The sequence below is a fragment of the Carcharhinus amblyrhynchos genome, chromosome 17 (assembly GCF_965287045.1).
Source record: "Carcharhinus amblyrhynchos chromosome 17, sCarAmb.v2.hapA, whole genome shotgun sequence".
Lineage (NCBI taxonomy): Eukaryota > Metazoa > Chordata > Chondrichthyes > Carcharhiniformes > Carcharhinidae > Carcharhinus > Carcharhinus amblyrhynchos.
This window is the reverse complement of record NC_137340.1, coordinates 19,423,360-19,441,770: the sequence shown is the minus strand read 5'-3', so window position 1 is coordinate 19,441,770 and position 18,411 is coordinate 19,423,360. Positions and strand designations below refer to the sequence as shown.

The window sequence follows — 18,411 nt, the reverse complement described above, 5'->3', positions numbered from 1 at the left end:
GAAATGTTTATTAACTGTTCATATTGAGAATTTAGATTGTTAAGGTTATACTGTATTTCACTGCAGGAACCTCTGATGTGAGGGGGCTGGAAAGTGTTGTGTACTTAGGATTGGAACATGGTCACGTTAAGGGAACTATCATGTGACTTGCTGATAATGTCATTGGCTCTTTGCACAGACAAATGGGCAGCGTATCCGAAAGCCTGTTGAGTAAACTTCTTTCCAGTAAAACCCTTGTTTTTTTTTTACATTAATTCGTGGCACAAAGGCATCACTGGCTGGCCAGCGTTTATTGCCCATCCCATGTCCTTGAGAAGGTGGTGGTGAGCTGCCTTCTTGATTCACTGCAGTCTGTGTTCTATGGGTTGACCTACAATGCTATTAGGGAGGGAGTTCCAGGATTTTGATCCAGCAACTGTGGAGAAATGGCAATATATTTCCAAATCAGGATGTTGCTTGGAGGGAAACTTGCAGGTGGTGGTGTTTCCAAGTATCTGCTGCTCTTATCCTTCTAGATGTAAGTGGTCGTGGATTTGGAAGATGCTATCCAAGGATCTTTGGTGAATTGTTGCAGTCCATCTTGTAGATAGCACACACTGCTGATACTGGTCATTGGTGGTGGAGGGAGTAGATGTTTGTGGATGAGGTGCCAATTAAGTGCACCATGTGTCCTGGATGGTGTCAAGTTTCTGGAATGTTGTTGGAGCTGTGCCAATCCAGGCAAGTGAGGAGTATTTTTTTGTGATCTGCAAGCCTTTTCTTTAAAAGATACTACAATTTCCTCCTGTGCTTATGTGTTGGTGGGAAACTTCCCCATCAAATTAAACTGGACTCCATTTCAAACATTCTGATGCTCTTGGGTTTCACATAAACCTAGTGATCCACCCATGCAAAACGTTTTTCAGGGTTAAAATGCCAGGGCATAAGCACTCAACTTGCTGGATCTTACTTACTAGAGTTAAAAGTACTGACAAGACCAGACAAGGGCTGTTCAAAATCCAAAAGTGTTATATGGTTGGAAATATGGTAATAAGATATTAAGATAATATCAAAAGGAATTAAAGCGGACATTAGGAAAGACATCTTTATAGAGTTCAATATGGAAGCAGAATCCCAGCTTTGCTAAAAAGAATATCAGGCACTCATAGAATATTGAAGCCTTACTTTTTGACAATTTCTTAAACTTTCTGCTATTGTCTTGAAGTGTACTATGCCACTGGTTAATCATAATGGAACGAACTCCAGTTAGGCTCAGAATTATTGTTGCATCCATTTGCCCCTCTGTTGACATCTGCATTGCACTATGAAAACACAAAAGAAAAATGAAATTTAATTTTAAAAAATTACATAACGAAACTTTACACAATTTGTTGGGCGATGCTCTGGTGGCAATCTTTGTGATGTTATTGCAGAATATTAAAGCAGTTTATAATGTAATTAGGAAATTACCTCAATATCCTCCACTTCATCATTGACAATAGTAACTCCTGCTGCCTCAGCAGGGAAGTCAACCATTCATTCCATGAAGGTTTTAGCAGTGCTCTGTCCCCTTAATTGCTTCATAACTTAACAGCTTCTGGCAATTTTCTAAAAGGTTTTACAGGATCTGTCTGTACTAAGCTTGTGACCTGCAATCCATCTGACATCATTAAAAGATCCTATCTGGAAAACCGGGTGCGGGTTATGGCGAGCTTGTCGAGGTGGTTTGTGGACATTCAAGATTGCGATCAAAAGATTTTTGGTATCTCAGGGAATCAATGGATTGGGGAAGTGAGCAGAAAAATAAGCTAAAAGATCAGCCACAATCATATAGGATGATGAAGCAGGTGCAAAGGGCTGAATGGTACACTCATAGAATCAATCATAGAATCCCTACAGTGCAGGAGGCCATTCAGCCCATTGTTTCTGCAATGATTCTCCAACAGAGCATCATATCCAGTCCCTTTCCACTTAACCCCATATTTTTACTCTGCCATTGCCCTAACCTACACATCTTGGGACACTAAGAGGCAATTTGGCGTGACCAATCAACCTAACCTGTGCATCATTGGATCACTGCAAGAGGAAATCAAAGCATCTAGACAGAGCCCATGTAGACACAGGGAGTATGTGCAAACTCACACAGTGACCTAAGGCCAGAATTGAACCTGGGTTCCTGGTGCCGTGAGGCAGCAGTGTAACCACTGTGCCCTTCTACTCCCATTTATTGTGCTCTTACTCTGCATTAAATAGAAGAAGTCAGGTTTCAGCCAGCTGGTGTAAATAGGGTTGCCTGACTGAAATTCTAACTGCAACTACTAGTTTAATTAATTGGTGCAGTGTTTCTAAAGGGGAACAAATGCACATAGTCTCAGTAGATTGAATTAAAAAATAAGCCAATGCATAAAACATCCTAATTAAATATATTAATTAAATTTTAGTCATGTTTCAGGAGCGTAGACAGCTTTTTTACTGTGTGAAATCTTTGAATGGATTAAGCAGTACCTTTTTCGTCTATCCAGCACTGACTGCCGTCGAAAACTTTGACAGGTTTGAGCCAGGTCTAGAAGAATCACCAACTGGCAATCTGGATAAGTAGAAGTAACAGAATAACAGGTTAGGTGCATTGACCATGCTAAATTCTCCCTCAGTGTACCTGAACAGATGCCTGAGTGTGGCTATAGGGAATTTAGGGAATTTCCACAGTGACTTCATTGCAGTGTTAATGTAAGCCTACTTGTGGTATTAATAAATAAAACTAAAAACTTATAACACTTAAAAAGTTAAACTATAAAAAGGTTGTAAACATTATTTGATGCATTAACATTGAGAGGTTTTAATTTCCAAGCTGTTAGCTTTTTAATTTTCTCGTATTACCAATAAAAGTCTCTACCAGTACTGAACTTTACAGCTTCAGCCAGCCTAAATTCTAATCTAGAAATGGAAAAGATGTTGTACGGATCAGGCGGAGGGGTGAAATCGGTTCCCTCCTTTTCCATTCCTTGTTTGGCAACACCAGGTTTTTTTTTTAAAGAATATGTTTACCAATTCACTGAGTGTGTGAGTATTTATGTGCTGTAACAGTGAAAGACACAAACAGACAGGTTTTCATGAGTGGTTTGAAATGAAAAGAGAATGGTTTTTATTGTATTTAACCTCGTCTAAGAAAAATAATTCAAATATTCTAACTTTCATGCACACGAACATGCACTCAGGTTCAAATGTACAAGAATAAATGAAGGGATTATTCTCAAGTCTAATAAAAACTCAAGTGGTAGGATTCTCAGATATTGATGATGGGGATGGAGCCAGACTATGTTCGATGGTCTTTCTGGTTTCAGTATGAAGCGCTTTAAAGATATTGGTGGATAATTGTTCTGCTGCTGATTGAGTCTTTTCAACAATTCTCTGCCTCTGGCATACGGACAGTAAAAAATCCGCAGACATGGAGTGGAATTCTCTCATTTTCAGACATTCTGGTATTCTGTCCTTCAATCAGGCACTAAGTGCTTTCAATTTATGCCCCCCTGCCGCCACCACCCTGAAGATTAATACCAGAAGTGGCAGGATGATGCCCTTCAGCAGTGATGAACGGCCGAAACAGGTCAGCAGGTCAGGAAGATTGACCCTGCCCTGAACACAACTCTGGCAGAGGCAGGAAGGCAGTGGGGTTCCAGTAAGTCACCATCCCACCTACTTATAAGCCATTCCCACGTCCAAAATTTCACCCAATGCATCAAAGGAAAGATCTTGCTTCGCATTAGAATATGTCTCAAATGCTCATTTCTACACTAGTGGCCATTTCCAGCTGCTGAGGTCTTGCGGAGAAAGTCATGAAAAGACCTGAACCTGAACATATGGCTTGCTTAATGTCATTATGGAATGAATGCTGAAGACAAAAAAGATCTGAAAATTAATGGTTGGTGACAAAAAGGCTGGAAGAGTTTGGTGACATGAAATCATGTACATATAATGGAAAGTGGCAAAACCACTGCAGCTTGGGATGCTGGAAAAGTATAGCATTTTTACAATCTGTAGTGAAATGCAAATACTTCTTGGCCACATTGAGTAATGATGAGACTGAAATGTTTTCTGGCATTTTCAGCAAAAAGCGTAGATAGACTATTGTACACAACCTCCTCTTGAGACCTTGGCTGACTTAATTGGTCATTCCATTTTGTACAGGTTAAACTACTGTTCCAAATTTATTTACAAGCAAAATGATTAAAAAAAGATTTCTGGTTCTATATTAAACAGCACAATACCTATCCAGGAGAACCAGAACAAGTCAGATAGCCTTTTACATTTTACTTGAAACAAAACAGTTCCCTCAGATCAATTTATTAAAAGTTTTACTTCTTTAATACATGGTTCATTGTCTCAAAGTGCATCTTTGGGATTGGACATTCTGCGTAGAATGTGTGTGTCATCTGCATTATGGAACCTGACAAATGGTACCAGAACTAAAAATAACAGGCATAAGATAGATTTTTGTAATTTCTTTCTTATAAAACCATTAGAAAATCACTTGATGCAACCAGAATTTTTGTAAAAGACTTAAATAGAACAAGTCTTTGACGTACTTAAAAATATGACCTGCAGATATTTTGTATTACAACTGATGAGAGGATTGTTAAATAATTCAAATCACACTGCACAATAAGACATACTTGGAAGATTCATGCTGATAAGTTTTGATGGCAACAAGTTTGCAAGGAAACGCTCCGTTCCATAAAAGATAAATGCACTGCTGCTTTCTATCATCTGTTCCCAATTTGCATGACTATGAAAGGAAATAGACATACAGTTAATCATTTAATTTAAAGATGGAAATATGCAATTTGGAAATTCAAGGTGAGGAGGAATTCAGAAAGCACAAATATTACATTAATATTGGCGGCATGGTGGGCAACGTGGTGGAACATTGGCTAACACTGCTGCCTCAAAGTGCCAGGGACCTGGATTCAATTCGAGCCTTGAGTCACAGTCTGTGTGAAGTCTGTGCCTTCTCCCTGTGTCTACATGGGTTTCCTCTAGGTGGTCCAGTTTCCTCCCACAATCCAAAGATATGTGGGTTAGGTTGATCAAGCGGTAATTTAGCATGGCCAGTGTCAGGGGGATTAGCAGGGTAAATACAGGGATTATGGGGATAGGGCCTGGGTAGGATTGTTGTCGGTGCAGACTTGATGGGTTTCCTTCTGCGCTGAAGGGACTCTTCATCTTTCAGTGATGAAACATTTGTCAAATCATAAATATTATAAAAATGTAACTTTTTTTTCCTTCTTTATGGATTGTTGATTCAATTTTATGTGATAATGGCTGCAAAAAAGATATACTTTTAAGTTACAGCAAATGCAATATTAACTGCAGAGGCAAATAACAAACATTCTAATTTATGTAATCAACTGGGTAGAATGGGAGGTATTTATGTAACCATCAACTGGGTAGAATGGAAGGTATAATTCAGTATTCCTTTGGAACCTTTATCTTCATTATTATATATCTTGACAAAATTCAAAAACATTAAAAAATTCAACACACCTTGGGACATACTCACTGCCCATAATTCCATTCCAGTGTCCTGTGAACTGCAGCATATATTTTTCTACGATTTCTGTCATGACATTCATAGGACTGAACACTCCTAGACCAAACACAAGCAAATTAGCTGAACATAGTTCAATTCTATCTGCTTTTCACATAATGCATTTAATAATTTTCAGATAATAGGATTCAATTCGTTTAGTGCAGATATGCAAGTCTTTTATGTAGAAAATGCAATGCAATGGATTTTGTAAGTGGGGTTTGGAGTATTTGTATGGTAAGATTTAAAAAAACCTATTTGTAAACAAAATCAATAACTGCTAATGCTTTGGAAGAATTCATGAAGCTAAATTGAATAATGTAACAGGGTGCATTTGCATCAAGCCTAAACAAACAGTGGCACTGTGCCAACGTGAATTGTTTTAATTTTTTATTGTCTTTGTGGATCTTGCAGTTCCGCCACTGGTAACCCCCCCAACCTTGTGGCGGGGCCAGCAAGCAATGCAAATGGCCATTGACTTCAGCGGGACTGGCAGATCTTGTCAGCAGCCAATGGCGAGCAACCTCCACCATTGGAAAATCTGTAGCGGGGAGACTGGAAAATCCTGGCCCATGTCTGGCACCAATTCTTAACATTTCAGTCAGCATTGCATTTAGAATAAAAAGTGATCACATTCCAATTAAATCATCTTCAATATGTACATCTGCAAATAACCTGAGGGAATAAGAACTATCTCAAAATTCTTAACCTTTAATCAATTCTAGTAAATAGTTATATTAGTTCCAAAGAGTACCTGAGCAGTCTTTAAATGTACAAGCCAAGTTAACAGTTAAGAACCTTAGCTGTGCTTTACCATACAGAAACAAGCAATACCAATTGACATCAAGTGCTAATACAATACACTGCTTTGTTAAATATACTTGTGCAGGAAAATCAAATTACAGGGAATGTGATGGAATATGTGCTTCATGATTAGCTTTAAAACTTAATATGCAATATTAAAATACGAACATTTATATTCTCTTACCTGAGTCACTAGTTTCATCATAAGGATCGACAATATCTGATCAGTCCAATTAAGGTTAAACAGGAGACAATTTAGAAGTGGGTCCATTTGGACCATCACCCAGTAGCACATATCTAGTGTTGCTGGCAAGGTCATGGGCATTGTGCTCTTGAATATCTGATATGAACAACCCACCACTCAGCTTCATTGTACAAGTTCACATTATTAACAATGTGTGTGTAGTGTTTGACGTTACTTCAGTAATTATACCATTTGAAATGCCAATATTTATATCATTGTCATTGGGGAAAAGAAACAATACTGGAATCATTTTCATTCTTCTTTGTATTGCTGTTTTACAAAGCTCAGGGGCAAATGGGATCTGCTTTACCCAAAGTATTAGAAGTAACTCTGATCTACAACATCCCAACAACTGAGAAAAAGGAAGCAACTCAATTCATTATTATTCTACTTCTGTGCAGCCCAAGTCAAATCTTAAGAAAGGCATGAAAGAGAGTTAAGCAAACCACTTTTAATTAAACTATTATGAGATGAAGAAGTACAACTTCTTTAAAGTATCATTAATTCACTCAACTCAGTCGGTGTTAGCATTCCTGTGTCGAGAGAATAAAGCAAAATCAATCAGGATTCCGACTTTTGATCATTTTTCACCTGCATGTGTGTGTTCTACTTTTTTTTTAATTAAGTCAAGGGATTAATTCAAGGCCAGCAATTATTGATTGTTCTGAATTGTCCTCAAGAAAATGGATCTCAGTCTCTTTGAACTACCGAAAGTACTCCCACATTTCTATTAAGGAGCAATTGCTAGGATTTTGACCAAGCAATCTGCAACATCATTAATTAACGAAACAATGACCAAGGCTCAGATTTTTGCCCAGGTTAGGAAGCAGGAATACATTTGGGCACATTTTCTTAAAATTTTCAGTGCCATTTTGATCCCAAGGTATTTTTCTGTGGCCTTTTTGTGGGTTGGGAAAGGTTGGATTGCAACCATGCATGCACTTCTTCTGGAGTTGGGGATGCCATTGTGAGACGGAGAGAATATCTGAATTTCCAAACTCCTCCTTATCCCCACTATTTTTGCGTGCTGGTGTGGGTTTTGGAAGCCCTAAAAACCGATCTCATTGGAGACTTCATAACTGATGGGGTTGGCCTGCTGACGGGTCAGTTTAAAGGTTTTAACAACTTCAAATATCACCATTAGATATTTAAATGAAACACTGTAATTCAGTAATTTATTATAGGGCTCTGTCTTGAAAAAGTAATTTCACCATTACATTGACCAGCATCGTTCAAGTGTTGTGATGCATTAGCGTATATCTTCCATTAGAAAAAGTAGCATAACACATGCACAACAATAGAAACAAATGCTGGGAAATTCTCCTGTTGTGTTTTGGACTGAAATTTACATGTATAGGGATCTTTAACTTTGAAACAGATTGTCCTGCTGCAAAAAGTTTTAAGAAAACTTACCATTTGCTACACCTTGTTCATTGACACACAATTTGCTTTGAAATGGAAAATATGGCATCTGTAGCCTAGAAAAATGTCCACCTTTTTCAATTTCAATTGACTTTGTTTACATTTGTAAGAGATTATTTTGATAGTTCAAGCTATTCTAAATGCTAAACTGATATTTAAAAATTATTGAACTACTTATCTCAGTAGGTTTAAGGCTGCATGTTTCCTGACGGCGAGAGGTGGTGCATTATTTGTGTGCATTGGGATTTTCTGATCCTGCTGCTGTCAATGGGAATTCCCATTAATGTCATCCCATGCCAGCAGAAAATCCACGGGCAGGGGCGCACTGTCAGCGGGACTGGAGAATCCCACCGGTGTGAATGGCCGGAGAATTCCAGCCTTTTTGTCTATACCTTAGCAATGACTGACCCCATAATCAAGATCATCATAATAAAGTTGCGTTAAAACTCCAATTATATTATTGTGACAACACACATGTTCAAAACATGATTTATAAAAGGATAAAAAGGTCTTTTACTGTTGGTGATAATATTAGTTACTTTCCCACAACATATTTTGCTGATCCCTTTAATCAAATTAGATAAATTATTTAACAGGTTAGCACTGATACTTTGAAAGATTCCTTAATCATTGAAAGGATACATTTGAAATTATGAGTATTCACTGGAAAACAGCTTGGTGGTAAAACACGATTAATTGGTATCTGTAATTCAAAGGCAAACAAGTGATACACAAACTATCATGAATGTCACTTGGACTATTACATTCCATAACATCCAGTAATTAAAAATTTGCTTCAAGTTTTATTCACCAGATTAGGGTTTATATCTCTTGATTTAAAATAGACAACAGGGACTAAATCTTGGGGAATCTGCATTGTAATGATGGTTGGAAGCTTGGTTAGAAAATGGATTTTGAATTTCCTGACCTTCAGACGACATGGAACTTACAAGGTCAGGAACTTTCTAAATTGGGATTTTCCACTTTTAGACCTTCAGTCAATTCCTGGAATTGTATAGTTAGGGTACACTGGATTGATAGAAAAGAAGAACGGCAGTGATGAACCCCACTCAGAGCTTTTGTAGATCAGAAGATGTCTTATTGAAGTTTCTATACGGCCTCCAACACAGTGCCCTGATCCCATTCTTTCTGGACGTCCATCCAAATTGTTCCTGAGGTTCCTGGATATTTTTTTTAGAGTGTATGGGGAAATGCACACTGTAGGTTTAACTCCACAGTTCAAAAGTCTCATGCGTTGCTGCTGCTCTCACCCATTTACTTCCTCACAAACACCCTCTCAATGTGTTTTCAGAAGTGTTATTATAAATTTTACTTGAAAATTTTTGAATTTTCTACTTTATTTCAAAATTATTTGAACAAAAGGCGGCTGAGTAGGAATTGCTCAAAGCACAATAAAAAAAAATTGTACTAGTACCTTTATAGAACCGCAGCATTAAAAAAAAAGATATGCACACATAGCCTGCGTAATCCAAATTCAGATCAGTGGCACAAATCCAGCAAAAGGTCTCATCTCAGCCAACAGTTTTAGCAGAAGCTAGGGCCTACAGATAAAGACTTCAACTTCATCATTTAAGGATGCCAGACAACTCAGTGGATGTAAGTAACTGCGATGTTAGGAAAAAATTGAGGACCAAAATGTTTTTAATCTTGTTTAAAACCTTATTTCTGACATTAGAAATTTCAATTATAAGCTGATAAAAAAAAAACATTTTTAGAAAACATTTGGGGCATTTACAGGATCCAGTGCTAAAGCTGTACAATCAGAGTGAGATACACCTTTACTATAAAATAGTAGTCATTCTGTACCACACTATATGACCAATGCCTTTGACATTGAAAATATCTATCACCTAAACATCCACAGGAACAATAGGTGCAGAAGGTACTTTTAATGAGTTTTCAATGAAACAAGTGTAGATGGAAGTCCCACCTGCTACCAATCAATGGTAATTTGAGGGTAAAATGGCAGCAGTCCTGTCGGAGTTGGCATGTCTGCATTCCAATAGACTCTCCGTATGGTGGGGGCCAAGCCCTCGCCATCTGAAAAATTCAGGCAGGGAGAAAAATGCTCTGTTCACAAGCACAAATATCGTGCAACCCTGCTGTCTTTAGTTTGTGTAGAATTGGGCATTTGTATCAAAACGTGCTTCAAAGGAGTAGCATCAATGAGATTCCATTTGTGACATTTTGGACCATTTTGGTGTCATGTGACAAAAATACTGTTCAAAGATATTTTCTTCTTAGACAATTATGCTAAATTATGTCTTACAGAATATTCACAGAATAAAAGAGATACATGCTTATTTGTAATTAATAAGTTACCATTTTAATGTTTTTCTTTTCACCTCCTTTTGCTTTGGGACTCTTTTCCTTCTTGACTACACGTTCTGTTGCAAAAAGAAAAGGAATCCCCATTAAAAAATTAGAATGTCTCATTGAGATTCAAGCACGCGTTCCAGGCTGGTTCATGTAGAATGGCGGTGTCCAATCTGATGACTCAGGTTAACAAATTCAGTCCTTGGACATTCTCTTTGTCTTTAAATGATTTCTCTCTCATCAGCAGTTCTGAGTCTTTATATTAAATAAAACTGTCCTTTTAAAAAGGCTGGTGCCAGCAGCAACGCCATAGGGTTTCCATTTTCTTTAATAATATATAGGTCATTCATAGTCATAGATTTATAGAGGTTTACAGCATGGAAACAAACCCTTCAGTTCAACTTGTCCATGCCGCCCCTTTTTTTAAACCCCTAAGCTAATCCCAATTGCCCACGTTTGGCCCATATCCCTCTATAGCCATCTTACCCATGTAACTGTCTAAATGCATTTTAAAAGACAAAATTGTACCTGCCTCATCACCATCTCTGACAGCTTGTTCCGGACACTTACCACCCTCTGTATGGAAAAAATTGCCCCTCTGGACGCTTTTGTATCTCTCCCCTCTCACATGAAACTCATGCTCTCCAGTTTTAGACTCCCCAACCTTTGGGAAAAGATATTGACTATCTAGCTGATCTGTACCCCTCATTATTTTGTAGACCTCTATAAAATCACCCTTCAGCCTTCTACGCTCCAAAGAAAAAAAGTCCCAGTCTATTCAGCCTCTCCTTATAATTCAAATCAAGTCCCAATAGTATCCTAGTAAATCTTTTCTACACTCCTTCTAGTTTAATAATATCCTTTCTTTCACAGTAGTGCTGGGTTAAATTTGATGGGAGTAAATGGCAGAGTGACATTTTGGCTGGGATTCCTCCCAAAATATCTAAGTTTCTAAGTAAAAACTAGAATAAATCCTGCTGGTTTCCTTCAGCGGGATTTTCAAAATTAATCTCCCAGACCCTGTACTGCATAGTGCACTGGCGTGATTCTCTCCAAAAATCAGTGGGTGGGACCTATTCCCGCTGGAGAGGCTGGCAGTATAACTCTGAGCGGGCAACTGCGCATGTGCCAATCTGTCAGTGCCAAGATCGACACACGCGCAGTGGTCCCCGACTGCCAGTCACCAATCGCTGGCCAGTGACCGCAATCTCACATTGCCGGTCGTGCGACCCTTCCCCCCACCCCCCACAGCCCGTTAGCTGACCCCCCCCCCGAACATGTCCGAGCCCAGCTCTGACTCCCCCCCACCCCCACCCTCTCAGCCTGTTTCAATCTCCCGCACCCCACTGATCCCCTCCATCCTTCCACCCCCTCCTCACCTGCTGTCCTGTTTCCCCCCCGCAGTGCCGACCCCCATCCACTGCCTGCAGCTTCGACCGCCCCCCCACTAACAGACTGCCCTGACACCCCCCCCCCCCCCCAAAAGCTGCCCCAATCCCCACAGCAAGCTGCCCCCATCCAGCACCCCCACTCTGATGGACTGCCCCAATTGCTGCCCTCCGTCCCTCTGTCACCGAACCTGACCACAGAGTGACAACAGGACGCAACCACGCCCCGCCCACAACCCCCACTGATTGCTCTCAGAGGCCTTGCCTCATTAGTCCCTGTTCCCTTTGCACTGCTCCATGCCAGATGGGCTGTGCAAGATGCAACTGGGCATTGATACTTTGCCCCCTGGGCAGTGCTTGGGGGCCAAGGCTGGTACTGCCAAAGTGGCAATGCTAAGGTGGCAATGCCCGGGGGCATCCCTCAGCACCCCCTGACCCTCTGGGGGGGGGGGGGGGGTCCTCAATTGCCCCCTTCACTCCTGTGGGGTCAGGCCACCAGCTCCCCATAAACGAGGAGCTTTTGAGAGCACTGCTGGAGTGAACCACTTCTGACGGGGAGGGAGAGGATAGCGGGCCCGGAGATTTCAGTCCTGGGCACCATAATAGGATTGAAATTATATTAATATATTAGGTAGCTCAGCACCAATTTCTAAAGCAGCAGCACAGCTGGCTGGGAGAAACACCCCCCACCTCATGTCTGGTGATTTCAAACTCTGTTTTACTTCACCAAACTGTCTCTATTCTGAGCGCAAGGCTCTCCTCTTCTCCCTTAATCTCTCCCTTTATATAAACTCATTTCTCAAACATTCCCTTTCAAACATTCCCTTTCAAACATAGCAATTGACATGAAGTCAATGGGAAGCAGACTCATTGTGCTAAAACACCAGCAATGCTACGGAACTGAATTTTGCAACCTTGCTGCCTAAACATCTGCACTTTTCTATCCCCATTTAACATTGCCAAAACCCACCTCTTTGATCAAACTGTGGTCACCCCTTCTAACTGCTTCTTCTTAATCTCAGCAATAGTTCTCCTCACATCTCTGTGAAGGTCTTAGGGACAGTTTTAAAAAGGCACTATATGAACGCAAGTTGTTGATTTTTTGGAAACTAAAAAAACTTCAGACTAATCAGCATGCACTTTCACATATTACCTGACTCATCTCTGTGTAGCCGATTGTATAGAAACTGCAGTGAGAAATCTCTTGACACTGAGGTGATTCCATCTTCCTGCAAGGCCCTCATTGCCTCCAAAGGTAGTTCCAATAATAGTTTGTCAGCTAGCAGGATTACAAATGCTCCTAAATCTTGGGATGAGCCTGGGAAAGATCGGTAAAGAATAATTAAATCAATTTCCCAATGACTTCAGTGACACAATATTGAAAGAATAGTGACCCTAAACAATTGAGAAAGTCTCTGAGGTGCCTGAACAAGTAAAACAAGAATAACCAGCATCAAATGCACCTTTAGTTTGTACAAACATACATTTTAAATACATTACAGCATATTTTGCTATTGTCTTGGTGTTTAACTGTGGGGAGGTGAGAGCAGGGAGAGATCACCATGATCCAACTGAATAGTGGAGCAGTCTCGAAGCACTGAATTTGCTTATTTCTGCTCCTAATTCCAATGTTCCAACATGAAGTGCTCTTCATGGTAGCTGTGTCTAAAAGTGGAAGATACTGAATGGAAACTCATAGGAATTAAGGAAAAGCTACTGCTGAAACCATGCTGTTTTTTTTTGCAATAATTCAGAGAGGTCCATTGGCAGTGGCCCGAAAGTAAAATTGCTGCCCTTTTCCAGGGTTTGAACAGACTCCTAACAAAATAAGTTAATGGTATGCTAATTAATTTGTTCCTTGAAGGACGAATTACTGTTAGATTGGAAAGGGGCAACGGGGTGAATGCACATGGGATGGGCTAGGGTGGAAGAAGGTAATGTTATGGAAGTGGATGTAGGCGGTTTTTAGCATAAAGAAAACGTGGGGTTAGAAACTCAGCTCAACAAAGGTCAACAAAGAAATGGAGATTGTGAACAGCATTGCCCAGCAATTCTTGATCAAATGGTGTCTTGATGTCAAGGGCTCACGTTCGGAATTCAACTCTTTTATCCATGTTTTACATGTGAACATGGTAGGAAGATGGAGTCAGTGGTGAGGGTACAAGATTTATACTGGGGCCTAAAGGCTTCTTAATGTTTAACTGCAGGAAATTACAGCTCATCTAAAACTTTAAAGTGGAGATGCAGTCTGGTAGCACAGACACCAGCAAGCACAGTGGATTTAGAAGTCAGTATAATCCCTGGTTTATCATTTTACAGCTTGTCAGTGAAATTCTTTCCTAGTTAATTGCCACACACCTGGAGTTGACTTTCCACCCACTGATTTTTCCTCTTTCTTTTTGGGTTTTGATTTGCCTGAATCTGTGCCTGTTACTGGAGAAGGCTGTGGACTGAAAAACATAGATAATTAAAACATGTCTTCAGAAGATAACCACCTCCCACATATCTGAGAAGTGTGGATTATCTTGATTGGTGTCAGTATAGGTTTCCTAAGAAAAGTATTTGACTATCTGCTGTTTAGTCATTGTTTGCCTTTGGTTTTCAAACAGGAAGGTAACTGCTGTCAAGTCTTCCAAATCACTGCGTGCTAGAGATATTAATAGGGCTCTCTGAAATCATCTACATAATGATTTCACTTTGGCTTCTGTGATGTTAGATAAATGATGGAAGAATTTTGTCTCCAAATGGAAGTTTGAGTTACCAGTCAGCTTTTAGGGTTTTCTGCTAGATACTCTCTTGAGAATACAATGGGTGGAATTTTATGCCCTCCACCCACCACTGTTCAGTGAAGTGATGATGTGCCACTTAATTCAGCAGATGTCCTTAAGACAGTTGGTATGGGGCTCCTACCAGATCTCCGGCCAGTTGGCAAGATTCCTGTTACTTAAATTCAATTCAGTATCACAAACTAGTCATAAGAATAGATCTTAATTCAGCTATAAAGATAAATCTGTTTTTACAATAATGAGAGTAAAAAAGACGGGGGAGCACGAGAGGGGGAGCACGAGAGGGGGAAGGAGGAGCACGAGAGGGGGAAGGAGGAGCACGAGAGGGGGAAGGAGGAGCACGAGAGGGGGAAGGAGGAGGAGAGAAAGAAAGAAAAAAAATATAGATTAAGTTGGACATTTCTAGCAGGGTAATGCCATAACTTATGCACTTTGACACCACAGAGTTTTAAGGTAAGTTCTCTCATGCAGCCTTATTTGGCCACCCAGAGAAATTCAGAGGTTTACCAAGAAAATCAGATATATCCTGCCAGCCATTACATGGAAAAGGCTGAACTTTTAAACATGGTGAGTACTTACGGAACAAATATCAGGTCAAACTGTGACAAAACAGGATTCAGGTACTCTTCCATAGATGCAACAATACTGGAAAATTCTGCATCAAGCCTTTGTTCATTTCCTGCAGTGGCTTTTGTTTTCTTTTCATTTGAATATGAAACAATAAATTAAAGTATTTATCCTAACATCTTAAAAGTTTGACTACCTTATCTCCCACAACATGAAGTATGCAGCATTTTGCAATATTCTCAAGGACACAGATTAAGCTGACAAATGATACCTCTAACTGCATGGTATTCTGGGACAAGGCAACTGAAATCTATGTTGCTTCATTTTCCATGAAAACGGGAAATCAATAGCTTTGAAAGTCGTTTCATTGATTCGCTTTTTTCTTATGTTGGGGGTTAGTGATATATAATTTTGATTCCTATCTTTTTGAACTTTATGATTGATGGTTTGTACTTTGCAATTTGTCCTGCTAGTTCAGTGTGGGTACATCACAGTGCTGTGACGGTGAAAGACCAGCAACATAGTTCCACGTCAGGATGATGTGTAAGTTTGAGGGAAACCGATGGCATCAGCTGTGGCACAATAGTGGCACTGCCACTCACAGCACTAGGGATCCGAGTTCAATTCCAGCATCAGGTGACTGTCAATGTGGTGTTTGCATGTTCTCCCCGTATCTGCATGGCCTTCCTCTGGGTGCTCCAGTTTCCTCCCACAACCAAAGATGTGCATGTTAAGTGGATTGGTCATGCTAAGTTTCCCATTAGTGTCCAAACTTGTGTAGGTTAGGGGGATTAGTGGGGTAAATGCATAGGGTTACATGAATTGGGTGGGAAACCTGGGTAAGATGCTCTGTCAGAGAGTCAGTGCAGACTTGATGGACCAAATGGCCTCCTTCTGCACTGTAGGATTTAATGATTCGATGATAATCTAAGACTTGCAGGACAGCATGTGAGGAGGGCTATAATGAAGTACATGTTCCTACCAGAATTATCTGAGAGAACTATCGAGTATTAGAGGGTAATTCTGTTGCCTTGATACATCAGCGGGGACTGTGTAATATACCCTCAAATTGTATCCTGCACAGATATTGTTAGCTGTACTCTGCAAACCATAGGAATCCAAAAAGATCTGAAGGTAGAGATTTCTGGGAAGGTAGATACGGTTACTTTGTCTAAGCCTGTGATCTTTTTGCCAATTTCCAATAACATATTGGAAGTGGAATCAAGGTTTATCAGTTCTTTATTAGTCCAAATATAACGTTGTTAGAGTTACTAGCACAAATAGCAACCAATTACCTACACTAGCTATAAACAGCTTAGGAAAATTTTGTATGCAAAGGCGTATTATTCAATTGAAAATAGTATACTTGCAATATACATAATCATTATCATCATAAACAATGTGCAATATCAGCTTGTCCAGCACAGAAAGAAAACAGTACACAAAATGGGATAAACAGATGTTTGTATACAAATACGTTGGAGACAAAGGCCGAAATTCTCCGACCTTGCCCTCGGCTGAGATTCTCCAGTCCCATTACAGTGAATGGAGGTTTAGCTGAGCACTAAATTCTCCATTGTCGCTGGCAATGGTGACAGAGCATCCAAAATCAGAGCATAGCGGCCAAAATATATAATGATATAATGATGATTATATTCTGAACATAAAATGGCAAACCAAATTAACTCACCACATCTAGATTTAGGTCTTGTGAATTCTGAATCTCCACCTTCCTTTGCATCTTGTGACTGTACTGATATTGCAGTTTTACAAGATATCTTGCCAACTTCTGCTTATACCTGGAGACTCTAGCTAACAGACTTGAAAGTAATTCCGGATTTACATAAGTACGGACAACTCTAGCTTGTGTAGGAATCGGATCTGATTCAACATAAAAATCAATATTTGTTTGGTTAAGAACATAAGAACATAACATAAGAAATAGGAGCAGGAGTAGGCCATCTAGCCCTTCGAGCCTGCCCCGCCATTCAATAAGATCATGGCTGATCTGTTGTGGCTCAGTTCCACTTTCCCGCCCTCTCCCCATAACCATTAATCCCCTCTCTTATCAAAAACCCATCAACCCGCTTCTTAAAAATATTTAGCGAGGCAGCCTCCACCACTTCAACGGGCAGAGAATTCCAGAGATTCACCACCCTTTGAGTGAAGAAGTTCCTCCTCAACTCCGTTCTAAACCGCCCCCCCTTTATCTTGAGGCTGTGCCCCCTAGTCCTACTGTCTTTTTTGAGCGGGAAGAGTCTCTCCACCTCTATCCTATCCATCCCATTCATCATCTTATACGTCTCAATGAGATCTCCCCTCATTCTTCTAAACTCTAGCGAGTACAAGCCTAGTTTATTCAGCCTCTCCTCATAGCTCAACCCCCTCAACTCCGGTATCAGCCTAGTAAACCTCTTCTGCACTCCCTCCAGGGCCAAAATATCCTTGCACAGGTGCGGCGCCCAAAACTGCACATAGTACTCCAGCTGCGGCCTCACCAATGCCCTATACAGCTGCAGCAAGACCTCCCTACTTTTATATTCAATCCCCCTCGCTATGAAGGCCAGCATCCCATTCGCCTTCCTGACCACCTGCTGCACCTGCAAGCTGGGTTTTTGCGACTCATGCACAAGGACCCCGAGGTCCCTCTGCACCGTCGCCTGCTGCAGTTTTTCGCCACGTAAGTAATAGTCCTTCCTACCATTCTTCCTACCAAAGTGGACCACCTCACACTTGCCAACATTAAATTCCATTTGCCATTTCCTGGCCCATTCGCCCAGCCTATCTAGATCCTTCTGCAGACTCTCCACACCCTCCGCACAATTTGCCTTTCCCCCAATCTTGGTGTCATCAGCAAATTTCGACACCCTGCACTCGGTTCCCTCCTCCAGATCATCTATATAAATGGTAAAAAGCTGAGGCCCCAGCACCGACCCCTGGGGCACCCCACTAGTCACTAACCGCCAATCCGAATAGCACCCATTGACCCCCACTCTCTGCCTCCTATTTGACAACCAATCCTCTATCCACGCTAACACCCTACCCCCAACTCCATGTCCCCTGACCTTCTGCAATAACCTCTTGTGAGGTACCTTGTCAAACGCCTTCTGAAAATCCAGAAAGACCACATCCACCGGCTCTCCTCTATCCACTGCCCTAGACACATCCTCATAGAACTCCAGTAAATTTGTCAGACATAATTATTAAACATAATTATTAAACATAATAATATTCAAAGAAGTAGTAAACAAGCTGCATTAAAAACATTGCCGGAAACAGAATAATTTTATCACTAAGATA

General features: G+C 40.5%; 1 protein-coding gene across 1 annotated transcript in view; it reads right to left on the bottom strand.

Moving 5' to 3' along the window:
- Window positions 1-18,411, bottom strand: part of cfap46 (cilia and flagella associated protein 46) — a 169,761-nt gene that overhangs the window by 13,736 nt on the left and 137,614 nt on the right. The window contains exons 47-57 of the mRNA XM_080206034.1: window positions 16,802-16,992; window positions 15,124-15,242; window positions 14,117-14,208; window positions 12,912-13,076; window positions 10,377-10,441; window positions 8,676-8,736; window positions 6,552-6,587; window positions 5,521-5,623; window positions 4,650-4,762; window positions 2,485-2,566; window positions 1,165-1,301 (exon numbers count right to left, since the gene is read on the bottom strand). Coding sequence (XP_080062160.1) covers window positions 1,165-1,301; window positions 2,485-2,566; window positions 4,650-4,762; window positions 5,521-5,623; window positions 6,552-6,587; window positions 8,676-8,736; window positions 10,377-10,441; window positions 12,912-13,076; window positions 14,117-14,208; window positions 15,124-15,242; window positions 16,802-16,992 — 1,164 coding nt within the window. The remainder of the gene's footprint in view (window positions 1-1,164; window positions 1,302-2,484; window positions 2,567-4,649; window positions 4,763-5,520; window positions 5,624-6,551; window positions 6,588-8,675; window positions 8,737-10,376; window positions 10,442-12,911; window positions 13,077-14,116; window positions 14,209-15,123; window positions 15,243-16,801; window positions 16,993-18,411) is intronic.